This window comes from Ptychodera flava, chromosome 6 (genome assembly GCF_041260155.1).
Source record: "Ptychodera flava strain L36383 chromosome 6, AS_Pfla_20210202, whole genome shotgun sequence".
In the NCBI taxonomy this organism is placed as follows: domain Eukaryota; kingdom Metazoa; phylum Hemichordata; class Enteropneusta; family Ptychoderidae; genus Ptychodera; species Ptychodera flava.
In genome coordinates, this window is record NC_091933.1 from 16,810,213 (window position 1) to 16,834,261 (window position 24,049).

Below are 24,049 nucleotides of genomic sequence, written 5' to 3' on the forward strand. Positions count from 1 at the left end.
TGAAACAGTTATATTCCCATTCATTTTCCAGAAATGCTGGCAGTAGCCTTTGTTCGGTGGACTTTCCTCCCGTTCACACACTCATCATCATGTCTCACTGATGCTTGGCAAACATGTACACATTTACATAATCTTAGCTTTCTGATCCTTCCATTTTTTTCCCCTGTGAAACATTGGAATAGCTTGCCAAACTAAGGAAAAATGACAGTATTCCAAAATTACACAAGGAACATGGGGGAGAGGGGGTTAATATAACATGCCTTTCAAAAAACACCTGCTGTATGTCCTTGCGTGGTGAGTATGCAGGGATTTCCATGTCACTTGATGTTTTGTCATACATGCACCACAGGATGATCTTATCACTGATAACATTTGACTGAGCTTACCCATATGCTTCTGTAATGCTTGTGGCTTGACAACATGACCACAGTGTTCACACACTGCCAGGTAAAAATCATCCTTTGAAGGGCAGATACCAAACAGAGTCATATCTGTTACAGGGCTGTTAAGGAATTTCAAATTTTATAAAATTCACACATAAGAATGATTTTGCAACAAGAACTCATTTATACTTGTACTATCCAAAACCCACACAGCCCTAAGGTGTTTAGTCATAAAAGCATTATCATATTAAAAATTAACCAGATATAGAGAAAAAAATATACTTATAATCAGGAGACTCTTAAATAGTAATTTAAGGACCAAAATTTTAGGATTCTCAAAATCATGAAGAGAACAGTTCTAATTCAATGGCATCAATGTCTGTCCACCTAAAGATGACACAAACCAAACTGGCTACACCTGGAAACAACTTAGGTAGCAATAGGGCATGTCCTTTAATCAATAAAGATAAGATCTTGTGGGTTATTACCAGAAGGGTATACTAATCTCCTAGAACTATTTACGCAATTAATTTTGGAAAGCTTGAAATATATTTTCCCTGTCGAAAAATTGTCTTGTTCCTTCACATTCACAAAATGACTTAATCCGAGTATCACCTTTATCCACTGTCTTTCCAGAAATTTTATTAAATAATTTTGTAGTAATCTGAATCTTACAGAAAACTTTGGTGACTATTTTCAACATACTTGCAGGTTTTGAAATTCCCTATCTGTTACCTGTGTCTGTTTGTCTGCAGTCAATGATATTAAATTACAACTGCAAACGACTCTCAGTAATACTTGATGAACCTCTTGACTGTAAAATACTTAGGTACTATTTTTCAATAATTTCATAGTCTCAAAACGAATAACACAGTTATTAGCTGTATTACAGAATCAAAATTACTTCAGCTTGGAATAATATCAAGTGAGCATGTATTGTAAGGTGCTACACTTCATGGAATTAGAAGCACAAACATCCCGATTTGGTATAATTTGTTAATGTGCCTAATCTATGGCAAAATATGTCCGTTGTAGTTTACATCAAATTGTCGCCTCTTTACAAATATGAAGAATGAAATTGCCTGCTACTTCCTTGAAATACTGTGCCTGATTATTTTGCCATGTGTAAATAGATGCCTGTCAGGTACATACATACCTGTACTCACTCAGCGGGATTGATGCGATGTTCCCTTCTGTTCCTTATCAAAACGGTATCAATCTCAGTTTCAGAGAATTATAATTGTCGTTTGTTGTGGTAGTATATTATTCTCCCTCGTTTAAGGGATGTTAGTCATGTTTCCGCGATAAAATTGTTTTGACAGATACGGAACGTACACACGCGATCATCGCTGAGTGCGCGTCAGAATGCTTACTTGTCGTACACACATGTGCAGTGTGTATCGATTATCGTACAGACGTGCTACTCGAAAACACTGATTCTGTACTCGATGTTTGTCAACATGGCCACATCGTGAAACTATGATTACAAGACACTGATCAAAACAGATAGACAAATCACCAAAAGGATACCCTCTCTTCGCAGACGCATCACTCCTCTGTGGTCCACCTCCTTGTCGCCGTGACTGCGTTCGAGTTCGGCGCCATCTACAGCTGAAACGATAGTACACAACACATCGGTCAAAACATATCGCTGTTTCTCTCACGTTCGCCTTCAAATTTAAATATCAAACCCACGAAAAGTTAGAAGAATAACCAGATTTACCTTCCCTATCTTGGATCGGCAATCTGTCGGCCCATGCCGTCCATGGCTGTCCCAAAAACAGCGATGGACTGTTATCAAGGGTCGCCATTTCTATATACTCCTTGTTGCCTTTTCTATTTTTTTAATCCGAAGGTGACGTCATGATCGGCTCCTGGTCACGTTCGGCTCCATTCGGAAACTCTTCCGTAGAAAGTAAAATCCCGTGTTCTCTGAAAGAAACACACGATTGTTAGCTTAAAAGTAATATCTGTGCGCCGAAAACCCCAAAGATACTGTAAAAAACCTCAAACGATCAGGTAATCAAAGAAACCTGGTCATCACGATGACGTAGGGTCAAAGACCTCATTTGCATATTTAAAAAAGAGATACAAGAACACAGTCGCAAAAAGTTAATTTCAAGCATTCATTTTTGTAGCTACCATTTTAATCATTTGTAGATGGCGGAGAAAGACAACTTCAAGTTTTCTACATGTAAATATCTATATTATATACAAGAAGGTGGAAATCATAATAAATGTTTGGTATATGAAAAACATGTCAGTTAGTTGCAATGTTTGTCCTGGTTGTGTAGTTGAAATATCTGCAACACATACACTGCTCATCATCCGGTCTGGCTTGGTGAGCTCAGCATAGTACACTCCTATATTTTGAGCATGGATCCTTTCCAGATAAAACACAGCTTGGTTCATAAGATGTTGATCGATTTAACTTGTGACATTTTTAGTTTATCACACAACCGGCCCGGGCAGTTTGAGTCTAAATCATAAAATCTAGCTTTTTAACTACCAAAATAATATTTTCAGAAATAACCACAAAGTATTGCCTATATATAAAAATTTCACAAAAAAAGTTCAACTATCATTTCATTGAAAATATCTTCAATATTGCAGAATACAGATTATACAGGTCTATAATGTCAGTTTGAGTAAGATTACCCTTTCCCATGTCTATCTTTGACCTTTCTGATGTAATTTTGAAAATACTTCAATTATCCCTCTCAACATACAGCAAAAGCAAATTTTCCTTTAAGAATTCTGCATTATGCAAGTTTTGAAAATTTTATAAATTTAAACATAGGGCCAAAGTCCCTGAAGCTACTATAGACATGGATACAAAATTAAGTATATCCTGACTGTATGAAATTATCTCACTAAGGTCATCCTAGGGACATGTAAACCAAATATTAAAGCTGTCTGACCAGCGGTTTTGAAAAAACAAGCGACTCAACAGTTGACAGAGCTCTGCTGTATTATGTAGAGAATAACCTTTTGTGACACATGTATTGATGAAGAAGGTGGATATCTTTGATAGCTAATTTCAGGATGGCCTGACCAAAAATGGAAAAAAATTCTGTAAAAATACAGATTTGCATATTTCATCAGACTATATTAGTCTATAATAGCAAATAAACGAGAGTTAATTACATTCTAATTAAAGTAAACAAGACTTGCTTCAATCAAGATTTACGTCATAAAAAAACAGCATATCTGTCAGGTTATAAAGAATCTTGAGCTGATTATCTTTTAATATCAGTATTTTCATCCTATTAACCAAGCACATTTTAACTTTCAAATTAACATTGTAAGTAAGTTCTGTTGAATAAGTTGAGACTGTACGTACTCAGAGAAAGCACACTGAAGAGACAAATGTTTGAAACTTAAGAAGTTCAAGGTCATCAAAAGCATTATAAGGAATCATGTTACACTTTCAATGCACTGTTTACACAGATTGCATAATTGCTATAAATAGCACATGAGGAATCTTACAGCCCAGCTTTACCATAAAAACCCTATCACTTTGACCACTCTTTTAATTGACCACTCTATTTTTTTCCTCAAAAGGTAATCTTATTTATCCTTACCAAGTCAACCATAAATGGAATTAGAACTTTCTCTATCTCTATTTATTTGACCACCCTATCATGACAAACTATTATGAGCATTTCTTTTAGATAACATAAATGGTGGTTCAGAATATATCAAAGTTGGGATTCAGGAAAGCTGCCTTTACATGTTTTAATCCTCAATTCACTATGAACTGTCAAAAAAAGTTGAACTTTCTGATAATTCCACACTAAAATTATTTTGGCTTTGATGATTTCCTAATTAATTCAATTATTTAAAATCATATTAATTATTTTTTTCTGGGTGAATTGATACGGTTTATACAGTACAAGAATTACATACAATGTAAGTCAAACTTTGACCAAAAATGACAAAAAAATTCCTTAAAAATACTCATTTGCATATTTCATCACAATTTGAACAAATCTAAGTTGGGTTATCCCTAGGGACCTGTATACCAAATAACAAAGCTGTCTGACCAGCGGTTATGAAGAAGAAGATTTTTTACCAAAAACACCTTTTTTGGCATTAATTTGCCTATTTTCAACAATATCAAAAAATTAAAAAAATCAGTTTCTCAAAATCATATTTTTCATCTACACAACAAATATCAAATCAGTAAGTACTGCGGTTCTCAAGATATTTGAGTGGACGGACGCCTCACAAACGGACATACATACATACATACATACATACATACATACATACATACATACATACATACAGACTGACGACGGACGCCGGACGGATACCCATCCCAATAGCTTCTATAGACTATAGTCTATAGTAGCTAAAAACATACTCTTCTGAAGAAATCAGAGAAATATCTGTAACATAATTTTGAAAACATTTCAGTTTTCACAATATTCATACCCTAAACATGTCAGCATACTGTTCTTTCAAAATTCAGAAAGTACATGTAATGCTATAATTTTAGGAGAATGACTTATTTGTTTCCAGAACTAGCTCAAATAAAAAAGAAAATCAATACAAGGACAAATACATCAATGTACAGATAAAAGGTTGATAAAAAACCCCAATCTGATCAAAGGCTGATTAAGAAACATTCTGAAAACAGTCTATTCCAGAAGACACTGTTCAAAATCACACATGGACTATAAAAGCAGCAGCAATTAAATAGTTTTCAATTTTCTTCAACCTCAAGTAAAATTTTTAAGCGTAAACAGCATTGCTTACATTTAAACATCATAATATTCTTCTTAACAAAAATATTGGAACTGATCGATCGTCTATCCTATTTAAATAATTATTTACATTTTCACACACACACACACACACACACACACACACATCCTCTATAAACACATTTGTAATTCCTTCTTGTCCTTCCTTCAAATAACACGTATAAACATCATTTCATCAACTCTCTTTCAAAACTAATTTCTGGTACACAGGGCACACATGTGTTACTATTTTTGTAAAAAATTTAAGTTGATGTTACAGATAAATAGCATTGTGTGTATTTTCCCCAATAATGTATTCTTCCTAGTTTGTAAAACACCATTTTTTCTCGTCCTTCAAATTTGAATGAAAAAATCTGACCTGGTATAACAGTACATGGAACAGATAGATGAACATCAGTAAAACAGTACTTCAATTGACCAAGGGCTGTACTATGCTTTCATATTCTGTGCGAGAAGACTGCAACCCCATCCAGAAACATATAATAGGTAATCCCGTCATATATCTTAAGTGTCCATGTCTTCACATAAGAGGCACTATATAAACCGTATATGGATTCCTGAACATTCCTTCAAGGTCACTAAGAATCATCTACTCAATTTGTTCAAATCATATTCTCTGCAGCATGCGAGTTCAAGCAGAAGAATTATTTCTGGAAATTGCCACTTCTACTTTCACCACTTTTGAAATACATTTTTTGAAAATATCACAAAATTTTACGTCTGCAGTAAATATTTTCACATTACCATTTGCAGCTGTGCTTGGTCAATGATTTGAATTCTTTATGTTTCATTACAAAGTGAATACAGTATATCAGTATTTGTTGGCAACTTATATTAATGTTTGTTTATCTATCCCATAATGTATATTGCAGTGATGAAGCATTCAAGAACTGGATAAGGAAAAACTTCCTACATGGTGAAAAATAAAATTTACTCGCTGCCCTTGTTGTCTTTCTGAGAAAATCAAAGCAACAGCAATTTTCAGTGTTGCACTAATACAGTTTAACACTGGATTGCTGCCATAATTAATTGGAAACATTTAATTAATGGATAAATAAAATGTCACAGTCTACTTCAGTATCCATTTGATCATCCTATTTTTACATATTATTGACTATCTCTATGTATTATAAAATGTTAGTTTTGACTCTACGGAGTCATATCAATCATTCACAAATTAATCTATTTAATTGATGACCATATTTGATTCATACAAACATGTGCTTTCAACCAAATAAGCTTTCTGGGTCATTGATCTCATTCTGATACATCTGAGAACTTCTTAATATCAGAGCCCTACATCATTGCCTTTGGTACAGGTAATTTTTTTTTGAACCAAGGTGATTGTCATGTATAATACTGGCTAAGAAAGTACATAGATCGGATTTAGGATATAGGCAGAAAACTTACTTTTTGTACACATAGCTGAGATAAATGTCTAAACAATTGACATATGCTAATTACATGTTCACACACAATTTAACATGTTTTAGTTTATAATACATTTTATTCTTATAAATTGTCATTATATAAGCATTTTTTGGCGACACTGGTATTAATCCTAAAATGGACAATAGCTGTAACTTTTGATGATATTTCAATTTTCTTTTTTTTTTTTTTAGAAAATACTGTAAAACACTATCAGTTTGACTGCTCTATTAACCCTTTGAGTGTTGTAATTTTTCCCACCAAAATTTTACTGCCACATTTTACCAATTTTTGTGAATTTTTCTGAAATTTTTAAATAATCTTGGACCAAACGGACATCATATTTCATCGGCTACAGTTTTTTGTCAAAATTTTGGCCAAAATCTGAGAAAAATTGACTAGAGTATATTTTTAAAGGCGACAAAAATTTACATTGGTGCTCAAAGGGTTAATTCAACCTCCCATATTCCTTCAGAAACTTCTCACTGTTCTCCCTTGAGTACATTGAAGGATAAAGTGTGCAATGTTTGTGCTGATAAATAAATTCTGGTTCAGACTCATATTCATCTGTCAGCATAAACATTAGGCATTACATATATGTACAGGCATGCAGTGTTAAAAGGTTGGACTCGAGGCATTCCGGCAAGGTTCTTGTGGGAAATTTAGAAACGGTATTTCACGACTACAACAAAACTTTTGGAAAATATGTTAAGTGTTACAGCAAATGGAGTTATGATGATCACATCTTGACATTCTTATATTAAAATTCAACCTACTGATGATGAGCATCTTGGCCAGTGCCTTCTTGAGAATTTCTAAAAATGCCTACTAAATACAAAACTTTACATTTCATTCAAAGTCCAGAAAAATGTAACTTTTATATTGCAGTGTACCCTCACATCCAGAGATACTGAACAAGACATTTTTGCTGAGAACAAGAAAGCTACCAGCCAAATGTGGTGAAACTGCTTCACGATAACTAATGACAAATTTCGATTAATACGGGCACATTTATACAGACAGAAAAGGGAAATAAATGCCAAGAATGACGTTAGCTGCAATAATATATGACAGCATCAGATAAAGTATTGATGCTGGTCTCCTCTGTTAGCTGGTTACAGCAATAAATTCTAGATAAATATATAAATCAACAGAATGAAAATAGTATTTGAATGTCAAATATAAGAAGAATCAAAATCTACACAGTCTAATATGTAATATTCATTCATAAATTTTATCTTTCATTCATATTCATTGAAAATTTCTTGGAGTAATTATCATAAAATTGACTATTACATAATAAAGAGAGGCAATAAATACTGATGGGATAAGATACAATCATGATGGAATAACATAATCATACAATGGTTTAGCAATGTACCTTTGACTTACAGGCAGAAACCTGTGAGGTAATATCTTGTCACATTGGTATTCAGTGACTGTGTTTTAACTCACTGCACTGGTATAGCATTACATAATACAGACTCCATTCTACCGCTGCCAGACCTTAGCAAAGTTTAAGATCTAAACGCAGTGAATTGGGAATGAACAACTGGGGTTGACCTGTTAGCATTATCACCCAATAAAACATTCCTTATGCTTTGTTTTCTTTCACTTCATTTATGCATTCTGTATTTTTTTTTCTTGATCATTTTTTACAGCTAAACAATATGTCTGTAAAAGGGACTTTATTGGCAAACAGCAGAGTAAAACTCTGTGTGTTTGCAGAGTTTCACCGTCCATGAAATAACGCTTGCCATGCAGGTCATCAATTTTGCATTTCTTGACAGCAAGCAAGATTAACCTTGATGTATCAGAGATAATGATGCCCACAGCATACATTCCATGTATCATAGACTTTGCGCAGCAGTATTACTCCACTACAGTTATATACAAAGTTGTTTCACATTCGTTAACAAACTTCAATGCAGAATAATTTGACATCAGAAAGGACAGTAATTGTCACTTTGCACAGAGGGATTCAATGCCTGGCAGTATTCCATAACCTATATTTGACAGGCTTCACAATTTTAAAAATAAAATCATTAATTTTTCATTTATTTATTCTATTTTGTTGAAGATAACTTAAGAGTTTTGACCAGAAAGGCTACTTTTCTTATAGGCCTCGACATACTTCATGAAAGCTTGCATGTTTACCGAAGCAGAGATTATGAAAACGATCTATGAATGGCAATATGTAATCCAGGGAATACAACTTCAGGCTCTGTCCTGCTGTTTAGGTACTCCATTGATTCAAAATTTCAAAAAACGGGCTTTTTTAAAAATATGTATCATTGCGGCAATGATTATATCTCAGAAACCTCACAAAGGCCTTCGATATCTTGCGATAGCAAGTATTTCTACTGGCTTACTGCTTTGGATGTTATAACAAAAAAAGAAACTGTTTGCTGAATAATATACCGGTATAATTTCAAAAAAAGAAAATATCAGTTAACAGTAAATGATACTGACTGTACTTTAATATATCATCTGGAAATTATCAATCAGTCTATACAGCAATAATCTGATTGATGAATCCATATGTATCAATTTTTAATTGCTGTCTTCAACTCCCATAATCTTTCAAAATATTTTTTTATTTTCTTATCCAGCAAGAAATAAGCTTACTCTCATGTGATGGCATTTAATACAAAGCACACATGCAGCGGGGACATATTTGTTTCTGCATATTGATATAACTGTACACATTCATGGTTTCTGTAGATCTGTGGTGCACTGTCTGCACTGCAGATATACAAAATGCTTATGCCACTGAAATTGAATATCAAAGATTTGATCACAATATCTTACTTTCTGAAAGGGTTATGTCAATATTATTCACTGACCTACAGTAGTCACTGAACACATAATTGCCGGTGAACTTTACATCTGCTTGTTCAAAGTTTTGTCATTTACAATGTAAGAACTATAATGACCCTTTGAGTGCCAAAGTCAATTTTTGTCACCTTTATAAAATACAACTCAGACACTACTTTTTCAGGTTCAAACATTTTTTCTGATTTTTCCCAAAATTTTGACCCAAAACTGGAGCCTATGTAAAGTGCTATCCATTTGGTCCAAAATTTTCAAAAGAATTACAGAAAAATTCATAAAATTTGGTAAAAATGTTGCACTAAAATTTTGGTTGGAGAGATTACAGGACTCAAAGGGTTAACAGAATTGTACTAGTCTAGATATGCAGCCTTTGCATTGTGGCCATGACATTGATTTGATTCCAGCACTGATAGCTACAATTGTACAATACACCCTTGATAATTACTGCTGTTCCATGCACACATGCTATTTCACATCAGAAGCAATGCAGTTACCAGCGGGCATGTAAAGCACCCTTCTGCCAGCAATGAATGGCTGAATTGAAATTTAAGTAGACATGGTAAATGTGGTTCCAGCACAGACTGTCATGGGAGACACTCTAGAGGTGCTGAATGCATCACTTGTAAAGGCGTGTTGTTATCTTTCTCAACTTGTCATGTAATACTTACTTTGGAATGAATGCTTGTTCGCTCTCCAAAGAAAGCACTCATTGAAATTGTCAAGGACAAGCAACTGTACACATTGACAATAACTGTACCCAATAATCTTCTTGCATGGTACAATTTAAAACACCAAAATCATTTATAAATAACCAAATAATATCAATAACTACAACTGTCTCCATAACATACAAAATGGTTGATTTAAGAAAATCTTTCCCGAAAATATTTTTGGTCTGAAGCGAATCAAGGTCACTATGAATTTCTTCAATGTCATTTATTATGTTGACTTATACAGAGACTGCAGGCTACCATGTGTAATCTTCAAACGCAGCTTTTGCAAAAATAACAATGAGCCAGACAATATCCAATATCCATTTTTTGACTGTGCCTTATTGCGCTATCACAACAATGAGTGAAATCAGCCTGACAATTAACAGAGGCCAACATTTGTCACCATTTGTTTATCTGAGAAGCAAAAACTGGAAGTTTATTTGACTGAGGACAATTGCCCCTTTTAATATCAGATAGTACACCTGAAGGCAGTGGGACAACCTGCTGTATACAGTACAAGGAGAATACATAAGTCTGGAATAAATCTCAATTTAATGGTATCGCAGGAATATCACAGGATTCAAATTATTGAACTACATGTATATGATTGCCAATAACAAGCGATTTGTGATACCTGCAATAGAAAAATTGATTTTTATGGTACAGTATTTTCCTTGTGAGTGAAAACAAGAAAATGTTACTAAGTGTGTAGCTGGTCACTGATTGACATTGAATTATATCATAAAATTGCAAATGAATACAGTCTAAGTATTCAGAGATTCCAAATCTCTCTGAAATTTTAGTTACTGGTATCAAAGATGCTCCTCCGTGCCATGTGGCAAGAACTTGGATGCAAAAAAACATGCAAAAACATGTTTTGAAATTACAATAATTACCGCGGTGTTATTAATTCTAATTTTGAAGATTCTTGCAATAAACACTGTGGACAATTTTTCAAAACTGGTATCAGTGAATCTGTGTGCTCTAATTTGATCAGATTCTGCTCTGTACAACCATCTGTGGAATATGGTTCAAGCAGTCTCATATGTATTAAATTGTATTAAATTGCCACATGAATAAAATCTCTATCAATGAGTCAAACATTTGATGTGCATAATCAATGAGTCGAATTTTTGGTAAATTTACCATAATTAGAACAAATCAAACTGAAAACACCTCTAAATACCTCTCTGCAATTTTGATCAAGGTATGAGTGAGGTACCTGGTCCCTCAAGCCCATGCTGAACCCATGACAAAAATATCCATGAATATTGCTAATTTGTAATGATTTGTAGAATGCCAAATGAAACATTCCAAGTAAACTGTTGGACCAAGGAGTTGCATACAAGAAGCCATATCTCCATCAAAATGGATAAGACTTACATCCAAGGGGTACCTGGGTAACTTACTTTCTCACATTACACTTTTCATGTCCGGAATAGAAACTACATTACCAAGTACATGGGAAGTTTCAAGCTTGGTGAAACACTGAAAGCTGGCTTATCAACGATAAATTCAGCTTCCGTTCCAAGAAAATGCACATGTGCATGCAAAGTTTTCAAAATGCAAAACATGATCAAACACATGTTTAGTTTCTAAACCTTGATTAATGTTTTTCACACAGTTAACTTGTAATTAAACTCTTTTACACCATAGATCCTTTCTGGTGGGTCTACTATGCTTACACCTGAACCGATACGCAATATCCTGTGAACATGCAAACACAGATTTAACCCTTTGAGCGCCAAAGTCCATTTTTGTCCCCCACATAAAATAAACCCAAAATTATCAAAAAATTACAGAAAAATTCATAAAAATTGGTAAAATTTTGCACTAAAATTTTGGTGGCAGAAAATTACAACGTCAAAAGGGTTATAAAGACTCTGACAATGGAATTGCTAGGGTATGTGATGAAGCGAATCATTTACCATACATTTACCAATACCGTACGAGAGAAATATGATATTTCACCATCTCACTTGCAGAAAGATACCACAAGAATTGCTCTGTTCAGTTGCATAGACAGTGTGATTTTCATGTTTCAGCATCACAAACAAAGATTTTCTTATTGTTGTCGGGGTCAAATCATAAAACCTGGTAAAGCAACCTATTATTTTTGATGAAGGAGGAAATGATCTGATGAAAAGTAGAGCAAGCAAAAGTTTCTGAGACTTTCAGTTTCACTTTCATAATTTGGACTCTTATTTGATAACCTTTGTGGGCTTTAATCCCATTTGGTTTTAAATGGTTTTATTGCAGTTTTTTACAGTTTTTTTTTAACTGCTTTTTGTGATGTGTAAATTTTATTTCAGCGTCCTTGATCACTTTTATTATGGATATTGATGCTTTATCATTATTATTATTATTATTATTATTATTATTATTTGGTTTGTACAATAATTATGTTTTCCACAGCAACCCACTTGAGAAGACCAACAGATCATGAAAATGAGCATGGTAACTGTGTATGTGCACAGCAATTTGGAAAAAATGTGAACCTCAAAATAATTTTTTTTACTTCAAATTTTATCTGTGTGTCATGAATTATTGAAATAATATTAATATCCCAAATCATCATGGGCAATGAAGCTCGCCCCTAATTTTGACATACAAATGCATCTTTGAAAACAAGATGTGATACTTTTGATAAATATATGATAACAATGTACCAGTATGGATGGCACTAAAATGCCATATTACACAAAAACTACCCTAAGTGTGTTGCTCAGTCAACACCAGGCATGGCTGAGAGATATGAACTAAAATGGCACCAGTTACTATAAAACTGATCTACTGAAAATGACACAAAGGTAAGATGATACATTTTGTAAGGCTTACCGACATTTCACTCGTTTTTTTCCTGGGTATATGGATGCAGTTTATTTAGGGACAGCAGAACTGTATTCCTGCAGCTAGGGGCTCTCACACCATTACCTAAGCCAATATTATCTTAAACACTAATTCACTCTTGAAAGTATACATGAAGAACAAGCTTGCACTGAGGGCTTTTGATGAAAGGGTTTCATGAAGGCTCATCTTGTCCTCATCCAACTGACTGGAGTGAACTGGGTCTTGGATTATGATGTAATTAATTTGCATAAGATTGCCTTCAATAGAAAGAGATAGTCAAATTTACAAGTATACGATGAGAGAAATGATGACAGGCATGTAAAATCTTAATCAAGAACATATATCCCAGACTTGCTTAAAGTCAATGAGCTTATAAGTATCAAAATATATAATAAATTGAAGACTAAACATCAGCAGACCGACGCATAAAAGTAGGCTGTTGCGTAGATCATGGGGTGAACGCCTTGGCCCACAGACTTGTGAACCTTGCAGGGTTTGCGTTGCTATAAATAATTCATAATGACATTAGGTTTATAAATATGCATGAGGGTCCTCAGGAGTTTGTGGAAGGACCATGTTGCAACCATTGAATTATAAGCCATTATTGTTTTAATGCACGGATTATTGAAGTTTTATTTCAATAACGTTAAGTACGGAAACTAGGTAACGATCAACTTGATTGAGTCTGATTGAAAAACTTGTATGCATGGAACACGGCCCGTGATGGAGGCCCATTTAATAATACCTCTGCACTGCTGGCGCTATGTATATAGTATGAGCACTATATCGGAGTCAGGTAGTTTCCTGATTATTTTCTACATGACAATGCTTATCTCTGATCATACCAAGGCAAGAAAAGCTTCCTTATCAAGTATAGGTAACTATCGGCTACAAATGAAGGTTATTTCTTGTGATAAATCGATCGTTTGGTAAGTCCGAAGTCCTCGTCAATAATTTGGTTATGTCAACAAGTCATCGCTGATGACACAGTCTCCACTCGCACCATTAACTGCGATGCACATGCACACTACAATACAATTTCTGTGTGCCAAGTTCGAATTAAATTTGTTCAGGGATAGTTGAGTTACGGTTCAAAAACATGATAAAAATCACAACAAAATGGCCGCCCAACGGCCATATTGGATCATATCGCAAAATAAATTAACGTGCATATATATGCTATAGTACTTTATCTGTGTACCAACATTGAACGAATTGGTTCATGGATAGTTGAGTTATGGTTCAAAAACATGAAAAAATCGCAATAAAATGGCCGCCAGGTGGCCATGTTGGATTGTATCATGAAATAAATTGACGTGCAAATGTATGCCACAGTACTTTATCCTTACACACTTTGAAAAAAATCTGCATAGATATAACAGAGAAACGGCTGTTGACGGACAGATGGATGGATGGGACCCAATCTATAAGTCCCTGCCGGACTGTGTCCACGGGGACTAACAAACAGCCAGACCGCTTGTAACACTGGAGGGCATTTGCAAGGTACACCAGTAGCTTGACCAGCGAGTAACTCAGCTGCAAAGAAAAGCCAGGCAACTGAGGCCAGTCTACATATATCCATGCAATGCATGTATTATGCCACATATTTGTAACATTAATTAATTAATTGATTATTTAATCGAATTAAATGACATTGTCTGGTTTGTGTCTTATTTGGGTAACAACATGTTGAAAACTTAATATCAACCATTAATTTACTGAATGTAAGAGGGAAGCTCAGAAACAAATAAAACTATTTGTTCAAAATAATTTACCATATTGCAATGTAAATACACTATGACATTGTTGAATTACAGCAAGAATGGCACGACATCACTGTTGATGATTATTTACTCCAGTGGAGCAAAATGATTAGGATTGTGCTGGTTATCAACACTGTTGAACCAGTTGTTCATTCAGGCACTTAATGCTGGTGCCTATCACCAGAGTTCAATGTGAATTCTTGTTGTTGACCTTGAAATTTCTTGCATATGGGGAAAACTCCTGTGTTGTGGATTGAGAAAAGTCAACAATTTGCATAATTTTGTGGACTCTCAAAAACCTGGTTCACGCAGGCAATTTGGCCAGGGCCAAATACTAAGGTCTGACGTGCAGGACCAGACCAAGGATTAAATTTGGTTTCTGCTCAAACATGATCACAAAAAAAATTACCCTTCGTAGCTTTGGCTCTATTTAACCTCTGACCCTTTGAAGTTGAAAATGGCAGGCTTGGATAACATCACAATGTTTGTACTGTTCATTTTTTTCTGTATGCATTTTATGCACAAGAAGGGCTAACATGACCTCCACTGACTATTTTAGCCATCAGAGACAACTTAAAGCCCGGTGGGGACTTAATCCAAAAAATCTCGTAACATATTTATATAACGATTGCAATTTCAAAGGAAAACAAAAGACAGAAACACCTCATAATCTCCTTAACACCATAGTTAATCCTGATCCCGGGTCTTTTTGCGATGGGGTTCACATCTAGGCCCAGGGCCGGCCAGAACTAATCCGGCAGAATGTGAGAAGATAAGCTAATCTTTTGTCCGCGTTCACATTACGTTCAACGCTGTCCTAGCCTAGATCATTTGGTAGCGTCTAGCTAACCGTCTAGCCTAAACTGCAACTGTCCACAACCGAGCCTGCAGCGGGATTTACTGCAGGTCTGCTGCCCATAATCTGGCTAAGTTCTTCGTAAAACATACAGGTCTTTCTTCCCCGACCGCTTGTCCTATTATTATCAGAAACTTTTTTGAATTCGGACTTGGGCAGTCACGGGCAGTAAGGGTCCTACTAATTACTGCCCGTGACTGCCCGTAGCTGCCCGAGGACTGCCCGAGGAGCAAGTAGGCCAAATTTCGCCAATTTTAACACTAAGCCAATAGCTTGAACAACATTATGCCTGCTAACCAAAAATATCATTGATTTAGTGTTTTCATTAGCGGCTTCAGAACCCGAAAGACGCTGGGCTTTCGACGAGAAAGACGTCCCCATCTTGATTGTGAGATCATACCATTCAGTGCAAGGGGTGGTAGGCTATCAAGCTGTACACACTCGGCGAGGTTATTGTACCACCTCTCGGACTAAATGGTATGATCTACCATCAAGCTGGCGGATGTCCTTCGAGCCGGGCCGTGTTCAGAGTTTCAAAACCGCCGCAGGAAACATCAGGTTAACGCCAAATCAATGATATTTTTGGTTGGCTGGGCATGATATAAACTGAACCTATTGGCCTAGTGTTAAAATTGGCGAAATTTGGCCCACTTTTTCCTCGGGCAGTGCTCGGGCAGTTCTCGGGCAGTCCTCAGGCAGCTACGGGCAGTAATTAGTAGGACCGTCGGACTTCAAATGTTTCATCTTACGTTTGCATTGATCTGGGCTACGATCAAACCCATGCTCTGACAAACGCTGTGAGATGATATTGTAGGCGATTCGATCCCTTGACGTGCCGTCCATCAGATTTTTCACCATATCTTCGTTCCAAATGCCTAAAAGACACTTGATTTCTTCCGTAGCCCAGTTGACTCCTCGACTCGCCATGTCTAAAATGATACTGAATCGTCGAATAGGTCAAAGACTACACTGCATGTCAACTACAGAGGGCGTCAACTGGGACCTGAGTCGGACAAAACGCGTTCACATACGCGGTTTACTGCTCGGCCAGAGACCTGGGTCGGCCATAAACCACCCCTCTCGACTAGGACAGAAATTGTCCGGACAGTGGCCGGCCAGAACCGTTCAAACCTGTTTTTTTGGTCGGCCACGAACGTGGCTAGGACAAGGGCCTACTCTTTTTTGGCTAATATGAACGGCCTTTTTGCGCCGGGGTTTAAACATATCTTTATTGAGCCTACAGGCTGGAATTCGATACCTCAGCAATGAAAAAGTAATCAGTATGCCGTTTTTAATGACATTGTTAACATGTGCGTCTCTCAGTTGTACAAACACTGTGATTTGGGTAAACACATGGTCTACTTTGCAGACCGAAACTTGGAGGGAAAATGTCAGTCTGACCACATCAGATGTATCAAACTTGCCAATCATCTGGGACCACCTGGCTGGCGTTACCCATCCATACATGGAAATCTTGGCCAATTCAGAATTTTTGTTGGCCCTGGACACACCCTCCACCCAAACCCCTGCTAATCACAACAAATTGGGGTTAATGTGCAGCATCTCTGAAGCAGTTATCCAATCAGTTGGCTGAATCTTACCTCTATCAATGAATTATACACAATAGACTCCCTAAGTTGCTGTGAATAGTGACAATTGACCAATCAGATACAACCTTCCGAGCCAGCTGCACATTAGCAGGAAAAGTGGTCTGATGCTAGGCTGATGCTGAGCGTTTAGATTGCTTTTAAAACACAATGTAAAAGTTATGTCAGTGTTGCAGTGATGCAACTTTGTGTGAACAGGGTATAATTTATTTAACATGTTTTATTTATCTTTTTGAACGTTTACGGTAATCTGACAATGATGAGCAACATTTTACAACGTTTTGGTTAAGATGTACAGCAGTTTACATGAATTAAAGATAAATTCTTGTGTAAATGCACATGTCCAGCTTCAAAAGAGACTCAGTTCTGAAGGTAACAGGCTCAAAGTCTGCAATAGCTCTGAGCTCAGATATGGTTAATTGTATATAATTTGCTCACTGGCAATTGCTGACGATGAGAGGGGACAGGCTGTTAAGAATTCAGGAGACGATCTACCCTCCTCTGCAGAATGTCACATGTATAGTGTACATGTTTTTCCTCTATAGGACAGGAGCAGAGTAAAGTCTATGTTCAAAATGGCATGACTCTTACAAAGAATCTTCGACCCTGCAATTATAGGTGCACGGTTGCAGATATAGCACTTGTTCTTTAATTCCACATTAGGTGCTTTAAATAAAATTCTTTATTTGCCCTCTGCGTGCTGGTAGGTTTTCAGAGGAAATTAAGAAAACAAACACAATGTAAACGCTATTACAAATAAAAATATTATTTTTCCAAAAGAAACCAAATAAAACATGAGCTTATGTTAATACACTTGTGTTTTTGTCTGTGTTTCTTTTTCCCTAGCTGGCTAGTAGGTTTTTCAAAAATCCAAGGATGGCAAACAAAGAGTTTTCTTTAAATGGCCTTATAAACCTAGAAAATCATGATGTACATGTACAATGGCATACTGAAGACTTGGTACCGTCGTATGTCATAACAAATTAAAAAAAAAAACATTTAAGTCAGTTGGCAATTAGCAAAAGTCCCTGGCAAAAATCTACCAGGCATTAAAACCTTCTGTTCTAAAATGCTTGGACATCAAACAGTACATCCATTAATAACGTTGATTACAGTCCCTCCATCACTGAGTCACTGCCATGACACTATCAATACAATCTGACTGCAAAATCCCCACTACCAAAGGTTAAGAAGCATCTGGTGTTTAAAATCCATGTAATGAACTATTTTTAATGACAGAAATACAAACAGGAGGGTCCTTTGAAAATTTATGAAGACAAATGACTTTTCATTCAATGGGAAACCTTAAACACAGCATCAACGACACTTGCTGACATTTGGTTTGATGTGGTAAGTCAGAGTGAGTATACTTAACTACATGTATGTTTACCCCAGGGAGCATGCATACCAAGTTTCAAAGACAATAGGAAGTGTGGTTTCAGAGAAACTGATTTTTGACCACAAATGGGAAAAGCTACCTGAAAAATACAAATGTGATTAATTTACCACAATTGAAGACACTCAAATATGGCTGCCTCTAGGTACATGCATACCGAGTTTCAAAGCAATTAGAAGAGCTAATTTAGAGAAAAATGATTTTTTTTCACCAAAAATGGGAAAACTTGCCCCAAAAATACAATTATGAAAATGTCACCACAATATGAATAAATCTATCAGAGGCTGATCCTAGAATCATGCATACAAAGTTTCAAAGCAATGGGACAAGCAGTTTCAGAGTAGATGATTTTTCACCAAAAGGAAAAATTGCCCTAAAAATACAATTAAAAACTTCACCACAATTGTAAAAACTCTAACTCAAGTCACCATAAAGAACCTGCATACCAAATCAACCAAATCAGGACTGTGGTTACAGCATTCAAGCAATTTGCTGGATTTCCCTTCTTTATCTCATTTGCTTACTTTGACACTGACACTGGTCAAATCAACAAATTCACATATCCACCCCTGGGTGCACCTGTACACCAAATACTAAGATGGCAGGTATTGCGGTTTTGAGTTTTTGATGTGGACGGACATACATCGGCACATATTACCATACATACATACATACAGACTCCATCGACTCACCATATAAGCTCTCTTTGGTATATATACATTCATATGTGAGCTAACAAAAGCAACAGGTCAAGGTAATGGTGCAATTCTGCTCTGTATAAGACCAATAAATAGTAACACACTACAAATCTACCATTCTCTCATGTTTATTGTTGAATGGCATAACATGTTTTCAATTAACCCTGACCTTAACCTTGATATGATATTGCATGCCTCAGAAACCTGTCTCAAATAGGTCCAGGATCGGAATGAACTAAGGTGTTAAGATGATTACGAGGTGTTTCTGTCTTTTGTTTTCCTTTGAAATTGCAATGGTGATATAAATAGTTTGCTAGATTTTTGTATAAAATCCAAATAAGGGTGTAAGGTAACTTGTCCATTGAAACTGAGAAATGAAAACTTTTGCTGTTCTGTTTAAATTACTACTAGTAGGTCTAGAACTAAAATTAACCAAGATTGGAAACTGAAAATTGCTGCTATCCCTATGTTAACTCAGTGGGAAAAAAATTGAATTTTCCAAATTTTCACAAAAAAAAACTATTTCCTATACAGACTTCAAAATGAACCTACATATATAAGCAGTGAAGTATTGCAAAAATTGAAAGTCTGGATATCTGTCCCAGAAGAACAATTCTACCTAAAGGAATCTCAACATTTCAAGAGATCTCTCAAGAAATTACAGATGACATCAAGAATAGTATTTTAATAGAAACACTTTCATTCCTATTCAATCAACCTTGCATTGAAAACAATTGGGTAAATGGTAGATAACATGTCCTTAGGAACTTCTATCACACATAGTACATCGATGTATATGTGTTTGTGTGTATATTTGTGTCTATACTAAGGATCACTTTTGAGTACTTTTCTCAGTATGAAGGAGCCTAGCCCTAACAAATTATTTCTGAATTAATTGATATGTATGACAATGAAAAATGACATTTTGTACATAACACCACATGAGTAACAGCAGCTTTGGCTAATTTCAGGAAAAATTGTAATTATATTGAAAAATCGCCTTGTTGTTGCTAGCCATGAAAATGTTGTATTTATTTAAAGTAAAATAAAACTTAATTGTATTTTCCACATGTTAATTTCTTTTCCAGCATATTAAATGTTACACAAAACAAATACATGTACAACAGTATCTGTCCATAATATCTTGATTGACATACTCTGATCTCAGCAATTACATGTAAAACTTAAATTTTCAAAAAGATTGGGTCAGAGTGATTTATTGAAGCTGAAATGAATGTAATGCATAAAATTGACTGCCAATGTAATTTAAAAAAAGAAATTTCCTCATCTAAAAATAAATGTTTTGCAAATATCATGGTTGACAATACTGATGGAGTTATTTTTAGATTTGAATATTACTTACGATTACACACAGCAGGGTATTGATTTGGTCAAATTATACCTGGGTGTATGTTGTTCAAATGTTCTGAGAAAATCAACCTGACCACTACAGGAAATATGGTTGATATACATATATCAGAGACAACAAAATATGAAAGGAATGAAATAAATGAATAATAAGCTGATTAATCAATGATCAAGTTTGGAATAACTGTCTGTCAGATATAGCTCAGTATCAATACGTGTCGTGAAGCTCTATTGAACAAATGTAGACTTGGCGTACAAGTCTGAGAATAAGACTATTTCTGTGAGTTTGATAGTACAGTTATTGCAACCTTTTGTGAATGCAATATATCACAGTTATCGTGATGTAGTAGAGTTATGGCAAGACTCAAGCAGAAATTTACAATTATTGAATTTAACCAACAAATGCAAAAGGGTGCTGCATCTGTACCACACATGCAACACCCTTTATACATCTCCATGAAAATAACGTACAAATACAGTAAAATATATTGTGGTCATCCTGCTCTCAGAGTTTTGTACAAAAAGTACCACTACTGCGTAAGAACTTGCTGAAATTACTGTATTTTCCAAAATCACCGCCTTGATTTGAATCATGTCTGGAACTTATGGTACTTACTGCTAGTTTAGTGCATGTGATCGCATACTGGCATACCCTTTATAACAGGTGGTCAAATATCTTGAACAGCTTGAATAGGATATCTGTGGGAAGTGTTCAGTAAATTGCCTCTTTACTGACAATACTTGTGTTGTGGCATCTATTTACCAAAAAAGTAACAAACCAAATACATGTAATAAATAGAGAAAAATTACCATGTCAGAATTTTCTGCACTGGATATGTATGAGGTGTTGGAGAGATACCTGACGATGAACCGTAAATCATTGTATGAATGGTCATGAATTATATTGTACTCTATATTATTGTGTAAATGTGAGGAGAAAGGTTCATAAAAATAGCGTTAATGAAGCCAAGCTTTAATTCAACAAAAATTCATCTTAGCACATGCATGATTCATTCATGAATACTGTTACTAGTATTGATACATCAATTACATTTGCTCTGATACTTGGCCGATCTCAACAGAAATCTGGCACTGCAATAAATATTCACATAATACTCCATAATAAAACGGTTTGAAAAAATATTGATCATTTGATAGAATCTCAAAATATCTTGCCAGACACACTGCTGTGACATTCAACTGCCATCAGATGTCTTCGGTAGGCAACCTAAGTGAGTAAGATTATCCGCAGCAAGAAACAAATCATATTTAAAGGCAGTTAACAAGCAGTATCTGAGGTTTTCAGAACACAATTACCGGGCATTAGGGCCGTATGATATACTGCTCTAGCTTATCTGACACCAATTCATGTATATATGTATTCATGTATACTGCTTTACATAGATTAAGAGCTTCAATACTAGAATTGCTCAACTTTAACAGGACTTTGAGCTTTAGTAGGCAGCAGTAGCTGTAAGGTAAATAGACACACACAATATAACATAAGTAAGGCCAGGAAAAATAAAAAAGTTTGTTTCTCATCCTATACATTATTCTTAAATCAGCAAGAATGTGAAAAAAATATGAAAACAACACAGGAATGCAAGCAGAGAAAAATGAACAGCAGTATTGTTTTAGTATTTTGTATAGCAACAGTTCTGCGGTTTGACTTTTAATGCAACAATGCAGTTTTGACAGCTCAATATAACAGTGACAAATGTGCACTATTCTATATCGAATGTTAGTGTCAATTAGTTTGTTTACAGTTTTGTTTATATAGCACAGTGTTATGCACTATCGTCGTGTATTTTTGTGTTTATTTTTTTCATTTTATTTCCTCATGAGCAGAAATAAAAAGGTTGATGCGCCAGGTGTGAATTGATCCTCACGAGCATGAGCAACAAACTTTTTATTTTTCTTGGCCTAATGACAGATAATATAGTCGTTGATATTTTGTCATAACCTCAGTCCTGAACTCACGAAATTGATAACGTCGCTAGTCACCTAAACCAAATGCATTGCAATTCAAAAAAAAGAATTTATGAAAACAATTTTTTGATTGGAAAACAATAAACATAGGGCCAATGTCCCTGAAGCTACTATAGACATGGATACAGAATTAGTATTTCCTGACTGTATGAAATTATCTCACTTGGGTCATCCTAGGGACTTGTAAACCAATGTCTGACCAGCATTTTTGAAAGAACAAGCAACTCAATCGTTGACAGAGCTCTGCTGTGTTATGTAGAGAATAACCTTTTGTGACACATGTATTGATGAAGAAGGTAGATATCTTTTATTAACATTGTAAGTGAGTTCTGTTGAATAAGTTGAGACTGTACATACTCAGAGAAAGCACACTGAAGATACAAATGTTTGAAACTTAAGAAGTTCAAGGTCATCAAAAGCATTATAAGGAATCTGTAACTTTCATTGTACTGTTTACACAGATTGCATAATTGCTATAAATAGCACATGAGGAATCTTACAGCCCAGCTTTACCATAAAAACCCTATCACTTTGACCACTCTTTTAATTGACCACTCTATTTTTTTCCTCAAAACGTAATTTATTTTATCCTTACCAAGTCAACCATAAATGGAAATTAGAACTTTCTCTATCTCTATTGACTATTTTGAGCAATTTCTTTTAGATAACATACAGGGCACAATAAATGACGGTTCAGAATATGTCAAAGTTGGGATTCAGGAAAGTTGCCTTTACATGTTTTAATCCTCCAAGATGGTAAGCATTTCACTATGAACTGTCAGAAAAAGTTGAACTTTCTGATAATTCTACAATAAAATTATTTTGGCTTTGATGATTTCCTAATTAATTCAATTATTTAAAATCATATTAATTATTTTTTTCTGGGTGAATTGATAGGGTTTATACAGTACAAGAATTACATACAATGTAAGTCAAATTTTGACCAAAAATGACAAAAAATTCCTTAAAAATACACATTTGCATATTTCATCACAATTTTAACAAATCTAACTTGGGTTATCCCTAGGGACCTGTATACCAAATAACAAAGCTGTCTGACCAGCGGTTATGAAGAAGAAGATTTTTTACCAAAAACACCTTTTTTGGCATTAATTTGCCTATTTTCAACAATATCAAAAAATAAAAAGATAGTTTCTCAAAATCATATTTTCATCTACACAACAAATATCAAATCAGTAACTACTGCGGTTCTCAAGATATTTGAGTGGACGGACGCCTCACAAACGGACATACATACATACATACATACATACAGACTGACGACGGACGCCGGACGGATACCCATCCCAATAGCTTCTATAGACTATAATCTATAGTAGCTAAAAATGCCCTAAAATCGTACTATTATCTTATTTTTAATTTTGAACAAA

At 35.2% G+C, this 24,049-nt stretch overlaps 1 protein-coding gene across 1 annotated transcript in view; it reads right to left on the reverse strand.

Moving 5' to 3' along the window:
• LOC139135006 (ataxin-7-like protein 1) overlaps positions 1-24,049 on the reverse strand; it is an 86,278-nt gene that overhangs the window by 57,795 nt on the left and 4,434 nt on the right. The window contains exons 2-4 of the mRNA XM_070702163.1: positions 2,107-2,315; positions 1,914-1,994; positions 387-491 (exon numbers count right to left, since the gene is read on the reverse strand). Coding sequence (XP_070558264.1) covers positions 387-491; positions 1,914-1,994; positions 2,107-2,194 — 274 coding nt within the window. The 5' untranslated portion in view covers positions 2,195-2,315. The remainder of the gene's footprint in view (positions 1-386; positions 492-1,913; positions 1,995-2,106; positions 2,316-24,049) is intronic.